This window comes from Kogia breviceps, chromosome 8 (assembly GCF_026419965.1).
Source record: "Kogia breviceps isolate mKogBre1 chromosome 8, mKogBre1 haplotype 1, whole genome shotgun sequence".
In the NCBI taxonomy this organism is placed as follows: Eukaryota; Metazoa; Chordata; class Mammalia; order Artiodactyla; family Physeteridae; genus Kogia; species Kogia breviceps.
This window is the reverse complement of record NC_081317.1, coordinates 4,723,861-4,744,374: the sequence shown is the minus strand read 5'-3', so window position 1 is coordinate 4,744,374 and position 20,514 is coordinate 4,723,861. Positions and strand designations below refer to the sequence as shown.

The 20,514-nt window shown below is 48.5% G+C and overlaps 1 protein-coding gene across 17 annotated transcripts in view; it reads right to left on the bottom strand.

The window, feature by feature from the left end:
* Nucleotides 1–20,514, bottom strand: part of RAPGEF1 (Rap guanine nucleotide exchange factor 1) — a 152,253-nt gene that overhangs the window by 67,483 nt on the left and 64,256 nt on the right. For 10 of the 17 annotated variants that reach the window (XM_067040463.1, XM_067040453.1, XM_067040461.1 and 7 more), the window contains exons 2-3: nt 3,217–3,356; nt 2,435–2,548 (exon numbers count right to left, since the gene is read on the bottom strand). In XM_067040463.1, the coding sequence (XP_066896564.1) occupies nt 2,435–2,548; nt 3,217–3,356 (254 nt within the window). The remainder of the gene's footprint in view (nt 1–2,434; nt 2,549–3,216; nt 3,357–20,514) is intronic. The other 7 variants (XM_067040457.1, XM_067040458.1, XM_067040464.1 and 4 more) reach the window with 1 other exon arrangement.

Sequence of the window (20,514 nt, the reverse complement as noted above, 5' to 3'; positions counted from 1 at the left end):
AGGAACAGGGAACCTGAGGCCGAGGCCTCAGAGAGGCAGCTGCATCCACCTGCACACACCGGCTCCTGCGTCAGGGGTTAGATGCCACCACCGGTGCAAACACACCTGGAAACTACATGAGGCCAGCGGTGCTGGGGAAGGGCCTCGATCCAAAGGCACTGCTGGGCTTCAGGCTCCTCGTCTGCAAAATGGGGAGAATAATGCCTGCCCTGGGTGATCTAAAGAGGTTCGTGGGGGGGGCTGGGTGAGAATGCATATGGAAGCAATTCATAAAATTAAGGGAGAAAGAGATTTTGATTAAGAAAACGTGGGCCAGAGCCCACACTCTCTGTATACTGGGAAGAGTGAAAGCCTGTGCACATGGTCAAGGTGAGGAGTAAGTACGACGGCGCGTGCAATCGCCCAGGATAGGGCCCAGGCAAAGAGAGACCTGCGGTACGTTGTAGGCGGATCCCAATCAATCTCTGTCTCTACCTGAGTTGCAATTTCCCGTGTAATAACCTGGGAAAAATGAGAATATACATGGAAATACTAAGTCGTAAGACCGCTAGTAAGTAATAATTAAGGATGATGGCAAGTGACAGAGTCGGCTAAGTTCACACACCCTGGCAGATTCCCCAACACCTCCTGTTCTGACTGTGGGCCTCCACCATGGGTTTATACTCACGTTGCTCATGCAGGTGAGCTGGGACAGAGCACAGTAATTCAACCCTTCTTAAAGGGCAATGACCAGAAACCAGGGTGACACTCTTCCTTGGGTGAAGATCACATCTATAGCTCCTTTTCCCAGAGAACACTGTTTCTCAGCCATGGCACTGACACTTCAGGACAGAAAATCCTTTGTTCGGGTGGGGGGCAGGCAGGGTTGCTGTCCTATGTATTGTACGATCCCTGGCCTCCAGCCAACAGATGCCAGTAGCACCTGCTTCAATCTCCTAGTTGTGACAACCAAAAATGTCTCTAGACATTGCCAAATGTCCCCTGGAGTTTGTAGAAACCCCCACTAAGAAAAGGGTACTTGAGCATCAAATTTCCCCTATGACGTCTCTTGGAGTGATGAAGAAAGGGGGAAAATTCCAAGAAGTGAGCGGCTGAAACAGTTTCTTATCAGAGTTCACTAGCAAAACACAGTGGTTAGTAAATCATTTTACTCCGGGCTGCCTGGACTAGTGTCAGATGACAAGTGACACTCTTCCCGGCGTTTAATATAAAACCCACTTCCAAGGGGTTGCTAAACAGATTGCAATAAAAAATCATTGTGGTACAGACCAAATCTTCCACTTGATTACTCTTCTTCAATCTGGAATTTAGATCAATCTGGCAAACACCATATATTTCATTCTTGCTCTCTAGCCCTTTTTTCTTAACAGATGGGACAGGAAAAACGATTATTCAACAAAGACTTTGGACTTAAAACCTTTATTTTCTCCACTCTTAACTAGACTTCTAAGATATTCTGCTGGTCAACATAAAAACAAAAGTAGATGCACTGCAAAATTCAAGAGTTATGTGTTTATATAACAGGGTAGTGTTTGCTAGTGGTATTGACAGCTGTGACAACAGTTCTACAAAGTACACTGTGGACAGTCACTGAAGGGTTCAGAATCTACTTATCTATGAGGCTTGTCTTTATTTTACACTGCTGAGTTTCATTTTGTTTTTATGTTCAGTTACGTGTGGGAGCTAACATTAGATTTGTTAGATATTAAAAAATAAATTGACTTTCATAAAGAGTAACTGAAGCATCGAGAGAGTTTCAACTTGATGTCAGATGGCCTGTGTTCAAATCTCAGCGTCACCACTCTTTGTGTGACTTTGCCCAAACGTTTAATATCTCCATAGTCCCAGCTTCCTTTTCTGCAAGATAAGTTTCCACCTGCCAGGGTTATAATGAGAATTAAGTGAGAGAACGAGTGTAAAGCACATAGCATGAGGCTAAAAAAAGGCTTGGTACATGTTAGCGGCACAAAAGGTGTCCCTGGCTCTGAGGGCGTTGGTTCCGTACAGTATCATCAAACTCACGAGTCTCGGGAGATAGTTAACAGAGTACCTTACACTCTAGATGCCCTTCCTTTTCTCAACTATACAGATCATCTCAGCAACTCAAGGAAAGAACAGCTGGTCTTAAGAGATGAGACTCACCCGCTTCCCCCGAACCCGTTGGACCCAAGCAGCACACCCAAACCAATCCCAAAAATCCCGGAGCTTTTGCCATGGAGTACTGAGCTCTCTCCAAAGGCCATGGGGCTTGGATAAACTCTTACATTTATCCAAGGCTCCTTGGACTGTTTCCTGAACAATTAAGCCCATAGTTGCCACCCAGCTGAACACAATGATGTTGCAATAGATTTTATTTTTCCATCCCCAAAACCATGGGCCAGGATTCTGCAGTAGAAGGCAAGGCAAACCCAATTGTTCTTAACATCACACTGACCTTCTGCCTTTGAGACCTGGAAGCCACAGCACTGGTGGACATAAATTCTACTGCCTGCTGCTCCAGATCCAAGGGGATAGGGTAGCCCTCTGGTAGAAATCTGTCTGTTGCCTCCTGGAAGAGAGGAAACCTGGATTCCTACAGAGCTTGAAATGGCCGTTTTAGGCTGAAGGGAGGGGTTGATGAAAACCAACAGCTGTTCCAACACATCTGGCTTGACTGGCCCTGCGGAGGGTACTGGTGTCTGAGGACATCTTTGGCTGGGTTTCAAGGGTTTAGCAAGTTTCAGAGCATGGGCCCTAAAGCTGAATGATGGATGTTCTGGACATCACAAATTTCCGTGTGTGTGTGTGTGTGTGTGTGTGTGTGTGTGTGTGTGTGTGTGTGCGCGTGTGTGTGTGCGTGTTTGTGAGAGAGAGAGAGAGAGAGAGAGAGAGAGAGAGAATGTGTGGGCAACGTGGGCCTCTCTGGGGCACAGAGGCAGCATCCTGGAGTGTGAACATGATGAACTGAGCTGTTTTAAATGCCCAGAGTATGACACAGCTGGAAGAGCACTGTTCTAGCCAACCAAGCTTGACTCTGATTAACAGGAGAAACACTCAGCATCCTGAAGGTTCATATTTCACAGGGACAATGAGGGCTCCGCCTGGAACCAGGGAATGCTATGCAATAGGTGTTCTGCACTGAAAGCTCAATCCTCAGGGAATAAACTTAAAAAACAGCACAAACTCATTGCTCAAAGCAGGTGAAGGCCAGGAGAAACACCTAGAAAGTCAGCTTACTTTGTTCACAGGCTTCTCTGGAATCTTCACAGACACCTCAGCTGGTTTTCCCTTCTTTGATGGCGTTCTCTTGATTTTGGGTGAGTGGAATTTGTCCATCAGCTTCATGGTGAAGGAGGAGAGATGAGAACGCTGAGAGTCTGAAAACAAAGAAGGCAATGATTTTTAGAGGTACAGTGGGAAGAAGCTGTGGTTCTTTGACCTTTTGTGGAAATGAACATCGTCCTCAAGCAAATCTTTCCCCCTAGCTGTTCAGGGTTACAAAGAAAAGGAAATATGGATCCATTAAACATTTCTGCTTGCATGTTTCAATTTTTGCAATTTCCATCTAGTCTAGGTTGAAAACAGTCAAAATGGGTTCGGAAAACGAACGTGCAAATATTTCCAAGTGTCCTTATAGAGTCTGTCTGATGATCTAACCAATGTCCAAGGGAACTGGCTAAGATGAAAGAAAACCAAAGTAGAATCACAGAAGCGCTGGATGTAAGAACTGGACAGGAAGGCCCTTTTGAATCAACCCTCTCATTTTCCGGTTTAGAGAACTGCAACAAGTGACATGGGTAAGGCCTCAGAGCTGGCAGTGGAGACCGAACCTGAACTAAGGTGTCTGAAACCCTCGGGGACACAGTGAAAGACCAAGTGGTTTCTTGCCAAGATCAGGAACAAGATGAGGGTGTCCATTCTTACTACTGTCATTCAATTTTGTACTCTCTTACTCCAATAAAAGCCATCCAGATTGGAAAGGAAGATATAAAACTATCTCTATTTGTAGATGACATAATCTTGTACATGAAAAATCCCAAGCAATCCACTGAGAAACTACCAGTACTAATAAACAAATTTAGTGGGCTCACAGGATACAAGATGATATACAAAATCACATGCAAGATCATATACAAAAATCAATATTTCTATACATTAGCAAGGAATATTCAAAACGAATGTCTAAAAAGCTTCCATCCACAATCATCAAAAAGAATAAAATACTCAGGCATAAAATTACACTTAAGTGAAGTACTGATATGCTATACCATGGATGAATCTTGAAAACATTATGCTAAGTGAAAGAGGCCAGACACAAAGACCACACAGTGTATGACTCCATACATCTGAAATGTCCAGAACAGGCAAATCTATAGAGACAGAAAGTAGATTAATGGTTGCCTAAGGCTGAAGAGAGCAGAGAGGGACAGGAGAGGGGCTGCTAGTGAGTAAGAGGTTTCTTTTGGTGGGGGATAAAAGTGTTCTAAAATTAGAATCTGGTGATAATTATACAACCCAGTGAATCACTATTAAAAAAAACCTTGAATTTTACACTTTAAAGGAGTCATGTTATGTGAATTACATCTCAATGAAGCTGTTAAAAAAAACTAAACCAATGAGCAGCCTTCTTTCATTTACCACCCGCCATTTACCAGAGCACTTTCCACTGTTTGAAACCATCTTATTAAATTATTTACTTATGTGTTTATCTCCTCACAAGAATGCAAACTCGCCGAAGGCTGTACCTGCCTTGTTCAAGCCTGCATCTCCCGTGCTAACATGGTACCCGGCTCACAGAAGATGCTCAGGAAACATTAATTCAACAAATGAACAAATCAACCAACAAAAAAATACCCCACGAGGGCTTCCCTGGTGGTGCAGTGGTTAAGAATCCACCTGCCACTTCAGGGGACACAGGTTTGAGCCCTGGTCCGGGAAGATCCCACATGCTGTGGAGCAACTAAGCCTGTGTGCCACAACTACTGAAGCCCGCGCACCTAGAGCCCACGCTCCACAACAAGAGAAGCCACCACAATGAGAAGCCTGCGCACCACAACGAAAAGTAGCCTCTGCTCGCTGCAACTAGAGAGAGCCCGCGCGCAGCAACAAAGACGCAACGCAGCCAAAAAAAAAAAAAAAAAAAAAACCCCACAAAAAGGACTGCTTCTTTAGGTAATGTCAGCAATTCACAGGAAATACTGGAAATTGGTTGAAAATTGGGGAGAACGTGATCCTATGCAACGGAAAAAGAAGTATCTGTATTTTTTTTTTGGCTGCGTTGCGTCTTCGTTGCTGCGCACAGGCTTTCTCTAGTTGTGGTGAGCGGGGCCTACTCTTCGTCGTGGTGCGCGGGCTTCTCATTGCAGTGGCTTCTCTTGTTGTGGAGCATGGGCTCTAGGCATGTGGGCTTCAGCAGTTGTAGCACGCGGGCTTCAGGAGTTGCAGTGTGTGGGCTCAGTAGTTGTGGAGTGTGGGCTCAGCAGTTGTGGCTCACGGGCTTAGCTGCTCCACGATATGCGGACCTTCCCAGACCAGGGCTCAAACCCATGTTCCCTGCATTGGCAGGCAGATTCTTAACTACTGCACCACCAGGGAAGTCCCCTATCTGTATTTTTTTTTTTTTTTTTTTTTTTTTTTTTTTTTGCTGTATGCGGGCCTCTCACTGCTGTGGCCTCTCCCGTTGCGGAGCACAGGCTCCGGACGCGCAGGCTCCGCGGCCATGGCTCACGGGCTTAGTTGCTCCGCGGCATGTGGGATCTTCCCGGACCAGGGCACGAACCCGTGACCCCTGCATCGGCAGGCGGATTCTCAACCACTGCGCCACCAGGGAAGCCCTATCTGTATTTTTAAAATAAAAAATACACTCCCTTTCAATTTTCCCAGCAATTAAGTACTAAAAAAACAAAAAACCTTCCAAAGGAATGACACAGCACCTTGTATTATTGGCATGTCACTGTGTCTACTAGTGTTGCATATGACTTAATAGGGCCAAAGTTCAATTCTTTTGTCAAAGACCTTCCAGGTGGCAGGCAGGATCAGATAAACGATCTGCCCTTTGCAATTATCTAGGAACCCACTGCACTCTGGACCAAAGAGAAAAAGCCAGGGCCTGACCTTCGTTCACAAGTGGAGTCAAACCAAACACAGCTTCACAGCTGTCTGTTTGCTGGCCAGAACTGCAGAAAGCCCTTCTTAGAGCCCCAATGTGGACACAAATCCACAGGAAGCTCATGCACCTCTCTCCTCACGTGGAACGGCTCAACACAGGGTCGGAGGGGCTCTCAGCACCAGGCCTCAAACGCTGCATCACCCCTGGGATTCAAAGCAGGTAAACTGGGATGGTGGGATTGCTCCAGCTCCCCTCTTCCCCTTCCCCACCCAAGCAGGGTGGGCCCCATGTACAGTTTCTACTTCCTTCTTTGTACTTCGAAGTGATGTGACCAGTCTAATAATTCATGTGCTGGTTAAGAGGGTGAGCTTTGCAGTCAGTCTGTTTGAGTTAACAGACTTCAGCGGCACCTCTCCAAGTCTTAAGCTTTTTTTGTCTGGAAAATGGGGCTGATAACATTGTTCTAGAAACGGCTGATGTGATGTAGGTTAAATGAGATGCTGCTCGTGGACAACGTGGTGAGGTACTCAGCCATGCGCTGGGCACACAGTACCTGCTCAATGCAGGGAGCTAATTAACCTAACTATGATTTGGATGGGTAGCAAGTCTGACCAAACTTTGAATTCTTATTTCCCAACCGCTTACAGACCTGAATCAGGATACTCTGCAGCACTGAACATCTGACCCACGATCCCGAGGAACTGAGGGCCTTACACATGGCCCTCTCCTCTTCCTTCAGTCCTGACCAGAAATTCATCTGTGTCCCTCTCTGGTGCCTCCCTCCATATTGCCCTTATTGCTGCCCCCATCCTCCTCCTCTGGATGCTGGCCTCAGCATCCCGAAAGTCTCAGCACATCCCTCACCAGACAGGTTCCCCAAGTCAGATGTTAGGGTGTGACTTCCACCCTGGCAAGCAAGACTGAAAGCGGGGCAAGAAACGCAGACACAAATGGGGAAGTAAAGGCAGGATGCACGGTTTCTTTGGTGGTCAAAACTGTTCAGAGACATGGGCTGGGCGAGCCAACTTCCGCCTCCTCTGGTCCGCTGCCCCGAGTTGCTATATGGGTAGGCAGGGGGCTGAGGGACTGGCCAGATTCACATCTCTGCCATCGTGACCAGGGTGGAACTAGGGTAGGCAAACAAGGTATGGGGGCTCCCCCAAAGCCCTGATCATGACCCAGGGGTCAAGTAAGGACACCTCCACCTGAGAGCAAACAGAGCCCAGGAAGTACATCACAACACAGTCTCTCAACCTCTGCTTTGCCAAGCACAGCATGAGACGCCGGTCTGTCTTGGGGCACAGCTGGGAACCCACATCAGCGTTTAAAGAAAGTGTTACATCTACCGATAAATCTCTCTCCTTGTAGTATTTAACAGCCTCAAAGCAGCCGAAGACGTGACAAGTCAAGTGGAGGAAGCAGGTTCTTTGTAGTGACAACCGGCCTCCTGAAGCCTGGAAATCAAGGTCAGCACCAACGAGGGCGGATTTCAACTTGGAGGCTGCTGGTCACCTTTCCCGTGAAACAACGGTTGAGCAACACAGATTCCAACCCAGCTTTCAGGAGACTTGCAAGGTCACTCAAACTATTCATTTCAGTGCTGATAAAGCACTACGATGACCAGTGACAGCAGAGTGGAAGGAGGCAAAGGTGGCAGCTATGTTGGGGTAATCTTGCCAACAGTACCCCCCCCCACGCCCACACTTCCTGCCCCTCTTCTCACATTCCTCATGTGTATCAATCATCTTGGGTAGAGGGCAATGCTAAAGAGATGCTCTCAGACTACTGCAGAGTTTCAGTTAACTTTAATGATCACTCTCTAACTTTTCACTTGGGAAGTTGTAAATGTATGTGTTTAGATATTTTCTAGTACTGAAATTAAAACAAAATGAAAGATTTCATACATACACATGTACAGCTTACAGAGAATTCATCAAATCCATGCATCCACCAACCCAGACTACTAAAGAGAACCGTGAGCAATGACGGAATATCCGCACCATCCAACACGACAGTCACTGGAGGCTATTAAGCACCTGAAATGTGCCTAGTGTGACCGAGAAACTGAGTTTTTACTGAAATGTAATTACACAGCCACACGAGACTGGTGGCTGCCGTACTGGACAGCACGGCTCTAGAAGCAGAACATTAGCAATCTCACTGCTGCCACCACATGCTCCATCATAATCATATCTTTCTTCCGGACGATGGGTAACTGTGATTTTGATTTTTGTGCTTATCCATCCCTTATTTTTTTAAAAAAATTATTATTTAATTTATTGATTGATTTTTGGCTACGTTGGGTCTTCATTGATGCACAGGGGCATTCTCTAGTTACAGCGAGCAGGGGCTACTCTTCGTTGCAGTGCACGGGCTTCTCAATGCAGTGGCTTCTCTTGTTGCGGAGCACAGGCTCTAGGTGCACAGGCTTCAGTAGTTATGGCTCGTGGGCTCTAGAGCACGGGTAGTTGTGACATTCGGGATCTAGAGCGCAGGCTCAGCAGTTGTGGCATGTGGGCTCAGTAGTTGTGGCTCATGGGCTGTAGAGTGCGGGCTCAGTAGTTGTGGCTCACGGGCTCTACAGTGCAGGTTCATTAGTTGTGGTTCACGGGCTCTAGGGCGTAGGCTCCATAGTTGTGGCACGTGGGCTATAGAGTACGGGCTCAGTAGTTGTGGCTCACGGGTTCTAGGTGCGCAGGCTTCAATAGTTATGGCTCGTGGGCTCTAGAGCACAGGCTCAGTAGTTGTGGCACATGGGCTCAGTAGTTGTGGTGCACAGGCTCTAGAGCGCGGGCTCAGTAGTTGTGGCATGTGCGCTGTAGAGCGCAGGCTCAGCAGTTGTGGCTCATGGGCTCTAGAGCAGGCTCAGTAGTTGTGGCTCACAGGCTCTAGAGCATGGGTCCAGTAGTTGTGGCACATGGGCTCAGTAGTTATGGCTCATGGGCTCCAGAGCGCGGGTTCAGTAGTTGTGGCACACGGGCTCAGCAGTTGTGGCTCACGGGCTCTAGAGTGCAGGCTCAGTAGTTGTGGAGCATGGGCTTAGTTGCTCCGCGGCATGTGGGATCTTCCCGGACTAGGGCTTGAACCCGTGTCCCCCGCATTGGCAGGCGGATTCTTAACCACTGCGCCATCAGGGAAGTCCCTCATCCCTTATATTTTGTCATAGTTTATAAGTATAGTTTAATGTATAGGTTTGTGAAGTTAACTTAAATGGTATTTCATTGTAAATATTCCTATGTTCTTGCTTTTTCACTTAGTGGTAGGTCTGACGTTTGGCCAGGTGAAGTGTATACAAGTGCTCTTGTTTTCAGTGCTGTGAAGTCCCACATAAAGCAGTTTTACTTACCCCCTCCCTGCCAGTGAATACTGGGTCATTTTCAGCGTTTTTGCTTTTATAAACAACACGGTGATGGACCTTCTCATACCTGCCTTCTGGAGCACAGGGAAGAGCTTTCTGTGACTAGGACCGCTGGGCTACAGAGTACACACCACATCTCATTCCATGGATGCTGCCAGATGACTCTCTGAAGGGGCTGTGCCACTCCACAGCCCCAAGGGCAAGGCTGTCCCAGCCGCTCTCCCAACACCTGGCCTTGCGAGACGCGCATACTTTTCGATAGGGCCACATATACCTCAACAAAGGAAACAAAAGCTCTCCTTCCCGTGGAAATGCTTTCAACTCGTGTATCTTACTGTGTTCTATCAAATCTGCCAGAACAACTTCAAAAGTTGTTCAAAGTTCAAAACTTCAAAGCTCATGGACAGAACTTAAGAAAAACCCTCAACCACCACTTAGTATGGCATTTATACCAAGGAGGGTCTGGAACTCCCAATGACCGATCTGCTACTCATTCCTGCCAGAGGAGGAAAGCGTACGTGGCCTCACAGTCAGTTTCTGCAGAGATGGCCTCGATGTTACCAAGAGCAGCACTCCGCTGGGCAGCCGTCACAGGCTGCAGACAGGCGGTCAGATGGACGCCCTTCTCTACCCAGAGGGAGAGAGAACGGGCTGGGGGAGAGGCACGGAGCCTGCTCACAAAATCATGTCTGAAGCAAAACCAAAAACACGCCAAAGCCAAACCAGTTTCTTCCAAGTAGTCTGCCAGGTGTTCAATATTTCATTCTTAAACTTTCAATTTGCCCCTAGGCCAGGCTTAACAACGACCTCTGCTTGGTGCTGACAAATGTACACATCAACTGGCCTTTCAGACGTCATCTGTAGCAGCAGCTGGGATCCCAACTTAGCAGTGCTTTCTGTCAGGGCTTAATTGCGCCTTGGATGTGGGGAGACTCTACATATCAACCATACAAGGGACCACAAAGTCAGGGTCGGGGTGGGTAACACTTGGAGGCAGTTCCCTGGGCGACACGGTGGCTGCTCATCCTCCGTACCGACAGCGCGCAGGGCGCAGAGCCGGGCACTGGAAGGACTCCCGCTCATCCGCGCACGAGCTCTGGTTGCACACTTCCGCTTCCTTCATCCACACCACGTCCCAAATGTGTTAAAAGGACAACTGGAGTGGAGAAGTGACGTGAGGACATTAGGAAGAACTATTTTAAACATAAGGACTTCAGATTTTTAAAGGTGTGTTTGCTTATCTAGAATCGTACAGACTGCAACGTAAAGACAAAGACAGAGCGAGAGTGAGCGGGTCGTGGGCACGGCAGGCGGCCCGCGGGCTCCGGAAGCAGGCAGTTGGTGTTCTCACTTGCGCGTGGCCTCTCTGAGCTGAAGGTGCCTCGCCTGTGGAGCAAGCATAACCACAGGACCGACCTGCCTGGGTGGCTGTTGCGAGGGTTAAGTGTGATCCTGCGTGTGAAGCATTTAGCAAAGGACCCGATATACAGCAAATGCTCAGTACACGGCACCCATTACCGTTACGGGATAACACCGCCAAGCCTCTGCCAACACTCAGTATGGCAAAGGCTAAAAATAATCCCAGCCTAGTAGAGCGCAAAGTAACCTGATGTTTCATTTTTTCCAACAATTTCCATATTAAAAGATCCTCTTTCTTCCTTAATATAGAACTATTCGTGTTAGGGAAAACAGGGAAAATAATTTCTCTAGTTCTGCAACATCAAAGGCTCTTCTGACATGAAAATCTGTTCATGTTACCCATTGGTTCAGGAAGTCGACTGACAGCTATGATGCTGCTGTGGGTGCTGATGGAAATATTAAGCATATCCTTTTTTCTTTTTCAGTAACAAAAGTAAAACAACCTCATTATAAAAATCCAAGCACTGTAAAAATATATAATATAGAAAGTGAAAATCCCTCATAACTCCACGTATGGCGGAGCTGAAATGTCTCCCTAACTTGTTTTCAACGGAGCGATATGCTGTGGACCTTTTCCCGCGTGAGCACAGTTAACGGGCGAATAGCGTTCTGCTGAAAGGCCGGCCACACACAGCCCACCAGTCTCCTGACTGACGGTTCCAGCTCCCAGCCCTTGCCCTTCAAACAACAGCACACGGAAGAACCTCCTCCGGCTTAGCGCTCTGAGCTCCCGTCTGAGACAGGCTCCTAGAAACGGAACTGTTAGGCCAAAGGGCATGAGCACTGAAAACCTGCTTAGAGACCACGCAGCTGCCTGGAGCTGGAGGCAGGCCAGCAGGGACTGTGCCAAAGAGTGAGACTCGGGGTGCAAGCAGAAGAGGTGAGGTGCAGGAGAGAGACCAGGCCTGGGGGCCCCTGCCACCTACAGAAGAACCCAGGCTTCACTGTGGATCTGGGCTCAACTGTGACAGAGCTACCAGTTTTGCTTTACTTGCATAACTGGTAAGGATTAAAAGCAGATTCAGAATTGAACAGACACTTCACAAAAGATGAAATCCAAATGGCCAATAAACAGACGACAAGGTGCTCAGTTCCATCTGTCATTAGGAAACAATAAATTAAAACCATGAAGCAATACTACTACACACACACCAGAATGGATAAAAAGAAAAAAGAGGAAACACTAAGCATTGGTGAGGATGAAGAGGTACGGGCACCCTCTCTCCATTGCTGCAGAGGGCAAGGCAGGACGAGAGCTGAGCACACGCTTCCTGGAGGCCCAGGATTAAATCTCACTCATTTTGGAATCTGGCACTTAGCCCCAAAACTGGCACACAGTGAAAATAAATAAATGATTGTTAGTGAACACAAAGACAAAAGAATCAATGAATGAATTCTGCAACAACTAACAACTACTACATTCAACCAATACCAGAGAGTGATATCTGATTAGTGATGTAGATGGGACGGTTTATATTGATTTTTAATACAATTCTCTGAGGAATGCCAACATGTGAGTCAGAGACAACTCAATCAAGAACTTTCTCTGCTGTGGTGGTTCAGTTTGGGTCATCTGGGTTAAGAGAATGTTGTTCAAGCCACTTCCAGAGAGAAGACAAGAGAGAAACCATACCTTTCCCTCTCCCCATCTAGGTCTCCAGAGGACAACGGACTCCCTGGGCCAGTACTATCTAACAGAAATACAACAAGAGCCACATATGATTTTAAATTAACCTACAGTATCCATAATATTATAATTTCAATATGCAATTAAATAAAAACCATCAACGACGGGCTTCCCTGGTGGCGCAGTGGTTCAGAGTCCGCCTGCCGATGCAGGGGACGCAGGTTCGTGCCCCGGTCCGGGAGGATCCCACGTGCCGCGGAGCGGCTGGGCCCGTGAGCCCTGGCCGCTGAGCCTGCGCGTCCGGAGTCTGTGCTCCTCAGCAGGAGAGGCAACAACAGTGAGAGGCCCGTGTACCGCAAAACATAAACAAAAACAAAACAAAAACCATCAACGAGACATTTTACTCTTCTTTTTCTTTCAGGCTAAGTCTTCAGAATCCAGTCTCCAGCTGGACCAGACACATTTCCAGCACTGCTGCAGCTCGAGGCCCTGGGAGTGGCTGGCCCTCCCCATCCCTGTGAAGAAGGCTGGTCCACTGGTCTCTTGAAAGAAAGCGCCTTGGGCTGGTTAGATTACAGTGCTTCTGCACTGTGCTGCTGAGGTCTTTAAGGGTGCTTCGCCTCCCCCGGAAAGGCAGATGGTGTGCAGCTGCAGAAGGGCCCACCACAGGGGGACCCCGCACCCCCACGCTGGGCTCCAGGGCAGCACGTGAGTTCCAGGCTCTGAGGCCCTCCACTAACCAACCACTGCCTACGTGGAGGTACTGCAGGATCTCATTCTAGCCACCACGTGGGACAGGGACAGAGAGAGAGGAAATTCGCTGTGCAAGGCGGGAGGTGTAGGGCAAAGGAGGTAGACTTTGAACAGAAGGAATTTCTGACAATCATCGCTTCCCAACAATGCAAACCGATTTTCTTCAGCAGCAGGAACCAAGGACATTCATGCTGGCAGTGACATCATGTCCTCTGCTATGATTTAGGGGCAAAAGGAGTGACACTGACCTCCACCCATGGCCTCATTCCCACCCCACCTGCAGCTCTGATATAAGTGAAACGCTCTCAATGTGTGTGACTCTGAGTAAGTTGCCCACTGGGGCCTCACTTTTCTCATTTATAAAATGGGAATAATGATCCTTACCTCACCTCATGGTGCTGTTATAAGGATGTAATAAAGTACTCCATGTAAAGTCACTTAGCACAGTACTGGCACTTCGTATACATCAAATAAATGTTATCTGCTGTTACCCAAATGTTCTGAGATAACTGCCACCATTTTGAATGGGAAATTATTAATTTTTAACACTGTAGAATTTTTAAATAGAGGAGATAATTCATTGAGCCAGTGCTCTTGTGATTTGCGCATTTTTCTACATGTGTGTTTTACTTTAATTTAAAAAAAGTTGTAGTAAAAAAAAAAAAAAGGTAGAGCAGAGATGAGAGGAGCTGGACTCTTGGTGATGTTGTCTGGGCTGTTACAGTTTTACTTGTCTGAGGCTCAACTGCCTCTCAACTTCCAGCAACTTGAAAAAAAAAAAAGAAAAAAAGTACAAAAAGAGGAGAATCCAGTAACTAAAGTATCCTGTAGGATTTAAATAGAAGCCGCAGCCTCCGCCAGGTAAACTTCTGATGTGAACAAAGCCTGGAGATGACCTCCTGGGGAGCCTCCCACCCCCTACCTGTCAGAGAGGGCACTGAACAAAGAGTTTTCCCAACACTTACTCCTATTACAAAAAATTTGTCAAATAACGAACAGATATCCCATGAGATGAAAGGGGACCCTCTGGGATTGCGAGCTGCTTCCCTCCTGGGGCCCAATCAAGTGGCTAAATCAGCAGCTTGTGTGTTTAAACGCCCTACTGGAAGCCAGGCCCCGCCCAGGGCCATGCTCACATCAACAGTGGACAGGAAGGGTTCTTAGCACCCTTTAGCAAAGGAGGAAACCAAGTCACAGGGGGCCTCATCCCCCACCTCCCACCCCCAGAACACGCACACACTCATCACAGACAAGGCAACTGTAGCCCTAACACGTGCTGTGAACCACTCAAGGTCAGCCTGTCCCCAGGGTGGCCTACTCCCAAGGAAGGATTTTTTTCTATGACTGTTTGGAATTGACCCAGAGATTCTTAAGGCCACAGGCTTCACAGACTTCCAGAGATGTAAATTAGTCATTTCTCCAGAGTGTTATTTCTAGAGACAAGAGAGGAGAGAGAGCGATCAGTTTATTCCGAGTAAACACACCAACACGCTGGGCAGAAAGCAGGCAGGGCCAAAGCGCATCACATCGTGAGGATCCCGGCTACAACAGGAAGCAGGCCCACCCTAACCTTTGTCCTTTAGGTGGAGCTGTCTGGAGCAGCCTCTGTCCCTCAGAGGAACTTGTATGTTAGGACTGGTGCCAGTTCAGAATTCAAACACCGTTTCTCAAGGGCAGCTGAGCCTACTGTGCAGCACGGTGTCGCCCGCCCAGCAGCCCGAGTCGGGGGCAGGAAGTCGTGTTTTGAGGCGCCAGGCCCAGCACGGGGCACCGCAGCACCACGGCCGCAGCAGACGGCGGCTCCATCCACCTCAGCTGCTCTGGGCCCAGCTACGGGCCCCCCGAGAACTCATGATTTGCCAGGCCACCCTCTGGGCTTCCAGAGGAAAAACAACATTTGCATTTGTCAGTGAGCACATGTTCACTCATTTATTTCCCAGGCAACAGGAGAAGGAGCTGGGAGTCACAATCCCCAGCAGTTTGGGACACTGCTGGAACTTCCCACTGGGCAAAGATCAAAGAAAGCGAAGGGACAAGGGTCACCTGTAAACTCCCCTCCCTTCCCTATCACCTCAGAGAAACAAGGTGCAGCAGGTAACGCAGGGCAGGCACGACCGGCGCCCTCATTCATTCACTCACTCATTCGTTGCGTACGTATTTATATGCCAAGCATTTGCAAAGTGCTGGTGTCAGAAGAAGGAGCAGGACACAGCTCCCCCCTCCAAGGAGCCCCTAATCTTGTGGGGGAGACCCAGGAAAATCCTCAGTCGTGATGCAGCAAGGACTCCTGGGTCGCAGGCATGCGGAGCAAAGGCAGGACCCTTCCAGCCGCTCACAGCCCGCTCAGGAGGAGGACGGCTCCTGGAGCCGGTGGAAGTGCGCTGGAACCCACAGGCTTCGCGTGAAAACCCAGCCTGCTTCACAGGGCAGGAAAAGGGGCTGAGACTACAGGCTTTGGACGCTTCACACGGGGACCAATGAAAAACATCAGAGTCGGCAAACAGGAGCTGGTTTTGGAAAAGGCTGCAAAAAACTCTCAAGGACACAGAGGGATCTGAAAATGACCACTTCTCCAAAGACGCACTTCTGGCTTCCCAGGCATGAGGGTGGGAGGGGGCAGATATGCAGGAGAGGCAGCCTTTGCTCTCACCCAATCAGAGGCAGAGCATTTTTCTCCGGAACAAAATGAGCAAAGGCTACTCGGCTGCTCCTTGACGAGCGTTTCTTGACAGACCCTGCCCCTCTGCTCCTGTGCCTCAAATACATCTGTGGCCAGGGCTCTGTTCTCACAAGAACGTCTTATCATGTCGGTTCAGACGTGCATGGGGTAAAAAACAAACCCCACTCTGCTCTATACATTCAGACTCAAGCTTTGATCAATCCCAATCTCTCCGGGGTAAGGACCAAGGTGGCCCCGGTTGCCCTGCTTCAGAGGCCCCACTCCCCACCAGGCGCCAAGTAAGCGGTGGGCTCTCAGCTTCCATGACATGTGGGAACTTGAAAGGATCTGAGTCTACTGACAGAGGAAGCCGAGGCCCTGGGAACTGATTTCCCGCCAGCCTAGGACCCAGGCCTCCTGAACAAAGCCGGTCCAGGGCTCCCTCCTCAGTAATGGCTGAGAAGTATTAACCAGCTTCCAGTCATTTCTCTTCCTCATGGGACGACTTTAGCATAGTAAGTAAAAATGCAAAGAAGACAGAACGTGAGACAGCCGCTCCAGTGCTGGGGACACCCACCTACTCTCTGCTCATGAATTACTTCAGCCACAGATGGTCTAACCGCCCACCAGAGGCTCTGAGCGGCCTCGAAAATCTGACGTCAGGCTGGTTTAGTCAGAGCCAGAATTTCATTAGCTTACAGCCTGAAATCCAATCCAATTTGTCTGCAGTCAGATGTATGGGCCCCCCGTGTACAAGGTACCACATACACCATGTGAGGCTGACAAGAGCAACACGGCAGTCGCTGGGAGCACTGCTTGCGGGGTTGGGGGGAGCCCGGCACCACCCAGGCGCTCGGTGGGTGTGTCTCAGTTAATCCGCACAGTGACCCTCCAGGGCAGGGAAACTGAGGCTGAGGAACAAGGGACAGACTGGATCTGAACCCGGTGCCGCTTCACACACCAGGCACCGTCTCCAAACTTAGTAGAGAGAGAAGTGAGTGAAGTACCCTAAAGATGGCTCAAATGAAGCAGAGTACAGGTTCAGAGGAAGGAGGGCTCATGCGTCCCACTCATAACAACCCAGCGCCCATGGGTGCAGGGCCCTGTGCTCGCCTACGAGCACCACTGCCCTGCCCCCACCCCGGCTTCCAACTCAGATGGCACATCTCAGCGTGGGCTCCTCTTCCTCTTTTTTAAGCCGGAGCCTAGCAAATATGCCGTTTATTAGATGTGTTCACGACTTTGATCACCAGGGAAGCAAGTCACCACAAGAGTAGAAGAAAAGACTTTCAGGCCAGTACTACTTGTAAAAGTGAATCACACCCTTCTGGAAAAGTCCAGGACCAAGATGGCTCACTCACAGCATCACATCAAAGATGTGGCCACCTCCTGGCCGTGCTAGCACCTGGGCTAAAAATACCCTCAGTGATGAAATCTCAGGCACAGTCTCTTAGCCTAAGGGAGAGAGAGGCCAAAGTTACACGCTGACTCTTTCAATTTGGGAGGTGTGGGATTACGGATGGAACCGAGACACTATTTTTAAACAACAGGTCGCTGAAGAATACATATTTTAGTGGCTGCTGGAGTTGCCAACATTTGGCTAGAAAGCTTTGGAAGGGGATTTTCTGAAGTCAAAAAGGCCTCTCGGTTCTCAAGGAATTTATACCTTTACAGTTTGTGATAAATAACAAATGGCCTCACAATATGTATTTTTAAAAGACAGTTCTTCAGTGGCGGCCAGCCCCCTTCCTGGATCTTGGACTCAGCCAAACAACATTCCTCTAGCTCTCTCCAAATCCTCTCTCTTGCTCAGAACTCTCCAAAAACCTACCCCACCCCAGTGAGTGCCTTTAGTAAAAATCCAATTGCCTCATTCTAGAATCCTCAGAGCAGGAAACAGTGTGCATTTTTTGAGAAGACATCTCATTTTCCCCTGTTCTCCCCCTCAGTAGTCGTATCCTTTAAGTGTCCTAGAATTGAAGTTCTTTTTAAAGGACCAAATCTTTGCACAGGAGGAAGCTTCCTGCCGATTGTCTGAAGGCCTCCACCTCGGCAAGCCAAGGAGGAAGAACACGCACAGGCCACATGGCAAGGGGAAGGCAGAGACATGTCTTCTCAAGGTCAGCTGTCTGCGGCCAGAATTCACTTTTCCACTGGAACATTATTAAAAACCGAGTTCAGGCCCTGGCCATGGGGCACAACGTGGCTCCTTCCACCAGCCAGATGCTAGGCATTAGGGACCATAGAGGGTCCGTGGTTGAACAGGAATGTAGGCCCTGCCCTCAAGTGGTTTATCAGCTAACAAGGAAGTAAAGCCGTACACCCTGGGCTCCAACACACAGCAGAGCTAGAGAGCTGCTGAAGAATTAAAGGGTTTACTTCCTGACATAGCCACAAAACATTCATGAAGGAAGCCCTGGAGTTGTAAGCCAAGCAGACACTGCAGAATCCAGCTGTGAAAAATGCAAAGGGATGAGGGTTGACTTGGGTGAAAAGGCATCCTTGAGAGACGAAGCTGATTGGGCCTTGGCTACACGGGGGCGGGGGAGCGCAGATGTGTGGTCTACTCCTCCTGCTAACGTTTACTGCAAGTCACAACCCACTAGTAGGTCCCCAAATCAATTTCCTGGATCAAAACATGAAACAGAATACAAAATATCAGAGGGCACTGCAGATAGTAAGGCTAAATATTTCACGAAACTTCTTTCACTTACGACCAACCTGACACGCTGAAGACCCCTCTCCCTGGGGAGCACAGGCTAGAGAGACCCTCTCACTAGGACAAAGAGGAGCTACAGGTCAGGGGTCCTGGAGGGGCAATCAAGACTGCAAATCTAGTCTGTACCCGAAGTCACCAGGACACTGGTTGAGCTTCCTGACCTGGGTCTGGAACTAAGAATCATGCACAGGTGTAGTGCCAATAGGTGGGTCATTTCTAAGGCGGAGGCTTATCAGCAGCTTTCAAACCTTTTCTGACCACAGTAAGAAATGTATTTTATTTTCCAATCAAGTACACGAAGTATATCAAAAATCTGCAAGTTTTAAATTCCTTTTCACTTTTTAATCCACTGAGTTGATTTTACGACCAAACAGTGTTTTAATCCCTCCCCTGATGGCGAGTTAAAGAGTAGGGGGAGGAACTGTGTGGCCGACAGCAGCATCTCCATGACCTGGAGCTGGCTCTCCACCCAACCTGGACCTAATGAACTGAGTTCTATGGGGAAGGGACCCCGGAACTGGGGCTTTAACTAGTCCTCCAGGTAACTCTGCAGCACACTCAAGTTTGAGAAGCACTGTTCTGGAAGACAAAGATCTGGGGGAAAGCAGTCAAACTGATAAGAAACTCCAAATCTTGGGCCAAAGAGGGGGAGGGGCTGACTGCAAGCCCAGCAGAGCCAAGTGCACACATGAAGTGATAGGCAGGCGGACCCTTTGGCTCTGACAGAGGGGAGGGTCTTGTCTCAGATGAGAACATTCCTCAGGATAAGCCCCTCTTGATGGGGAGACGGATTTGTAAACACTGTACCTGGAACAGACCTGCATTAGCACAGCCAGGGCGGGGGCCTGGGGGAAAGGGGTGACCACCAGTCTCAGCTGACAAATTCCAATCAGCCACCCCAAGCAAGAATCTCTAGCTACAAGGCTCAGAGCACAGGTAAACCGATAAATAAAACAGGACCTACCACGTGCAGAGTTCTTGGGACGACGTATCTCACCCAGAACTGGTGGACCGAAGTGATCAGTCATTGCTCTTCCTTCGGCTTAATGCCGTGCTTACTTATATTTGCCATCTAGTTTGTGCTAGAAAAATCTGTGATTTTTGGCCTCAAGTAATTGCTCTAAGACAGTGATTCTCAAGAGGGTAGAGAGGTGGGTAATGACAAGGTTTTGGTCTAAAAAAACATAAACAAGACACCTATACAACACATTCACATTTGCAGTCAGAAGAAAGCAAACCTGGACAAAATAGACAGAAGCTGAAAGGGGAAGGGCTGAGGTGTCCGAACGACCAGTTAGGGCTGGGAGGGTGACAGGCCACCACACTGACCCCAACCATGAAGGAACTGTTTCCGCCATGGAAAATGAAGTATCTTTAAAGTCCTTTAAGTATCTTTAAAATTCAAGCACATTCTAAGATGAAAACCACATTGCACATTCGAGATGGGAAGTCTTATATTTCCTAAAGAGGAGAACAAAATCAACCGGGAAGGAAAGTAATTTCCCCAGGACCCAGACTCCCCAAGCACAGGTCCCCCCAGATGTGACAGCTAGCAGTATGTTCCTGTCACCCAGTCTGTGTGGGGTCTACAAAGACCCCTTCCTTGGAGGAAAGGGTATGGCAGAAGAAAGCCTGGTGGTATTCAACCAAAGTTTCCAAGAGCCACCAAGCAGCCATAGAGAAAAACATGTCACTTCATTTCTTCCAGGAAGCGTGGGCCCATCATGTACTCATCATGACTTAAATCTGCTAAAAGGTAGTTTTCCTTCTGCAACTGGTGTCCGCCAGCCACTGTGTCCTCAGAACTAAGGGCACCTTAATAATAAAATATGCAGCTTCTAAAAAGCTCATGGATAGGTTTGAAAAATGCATGAAAATCAGTGGACTGAAT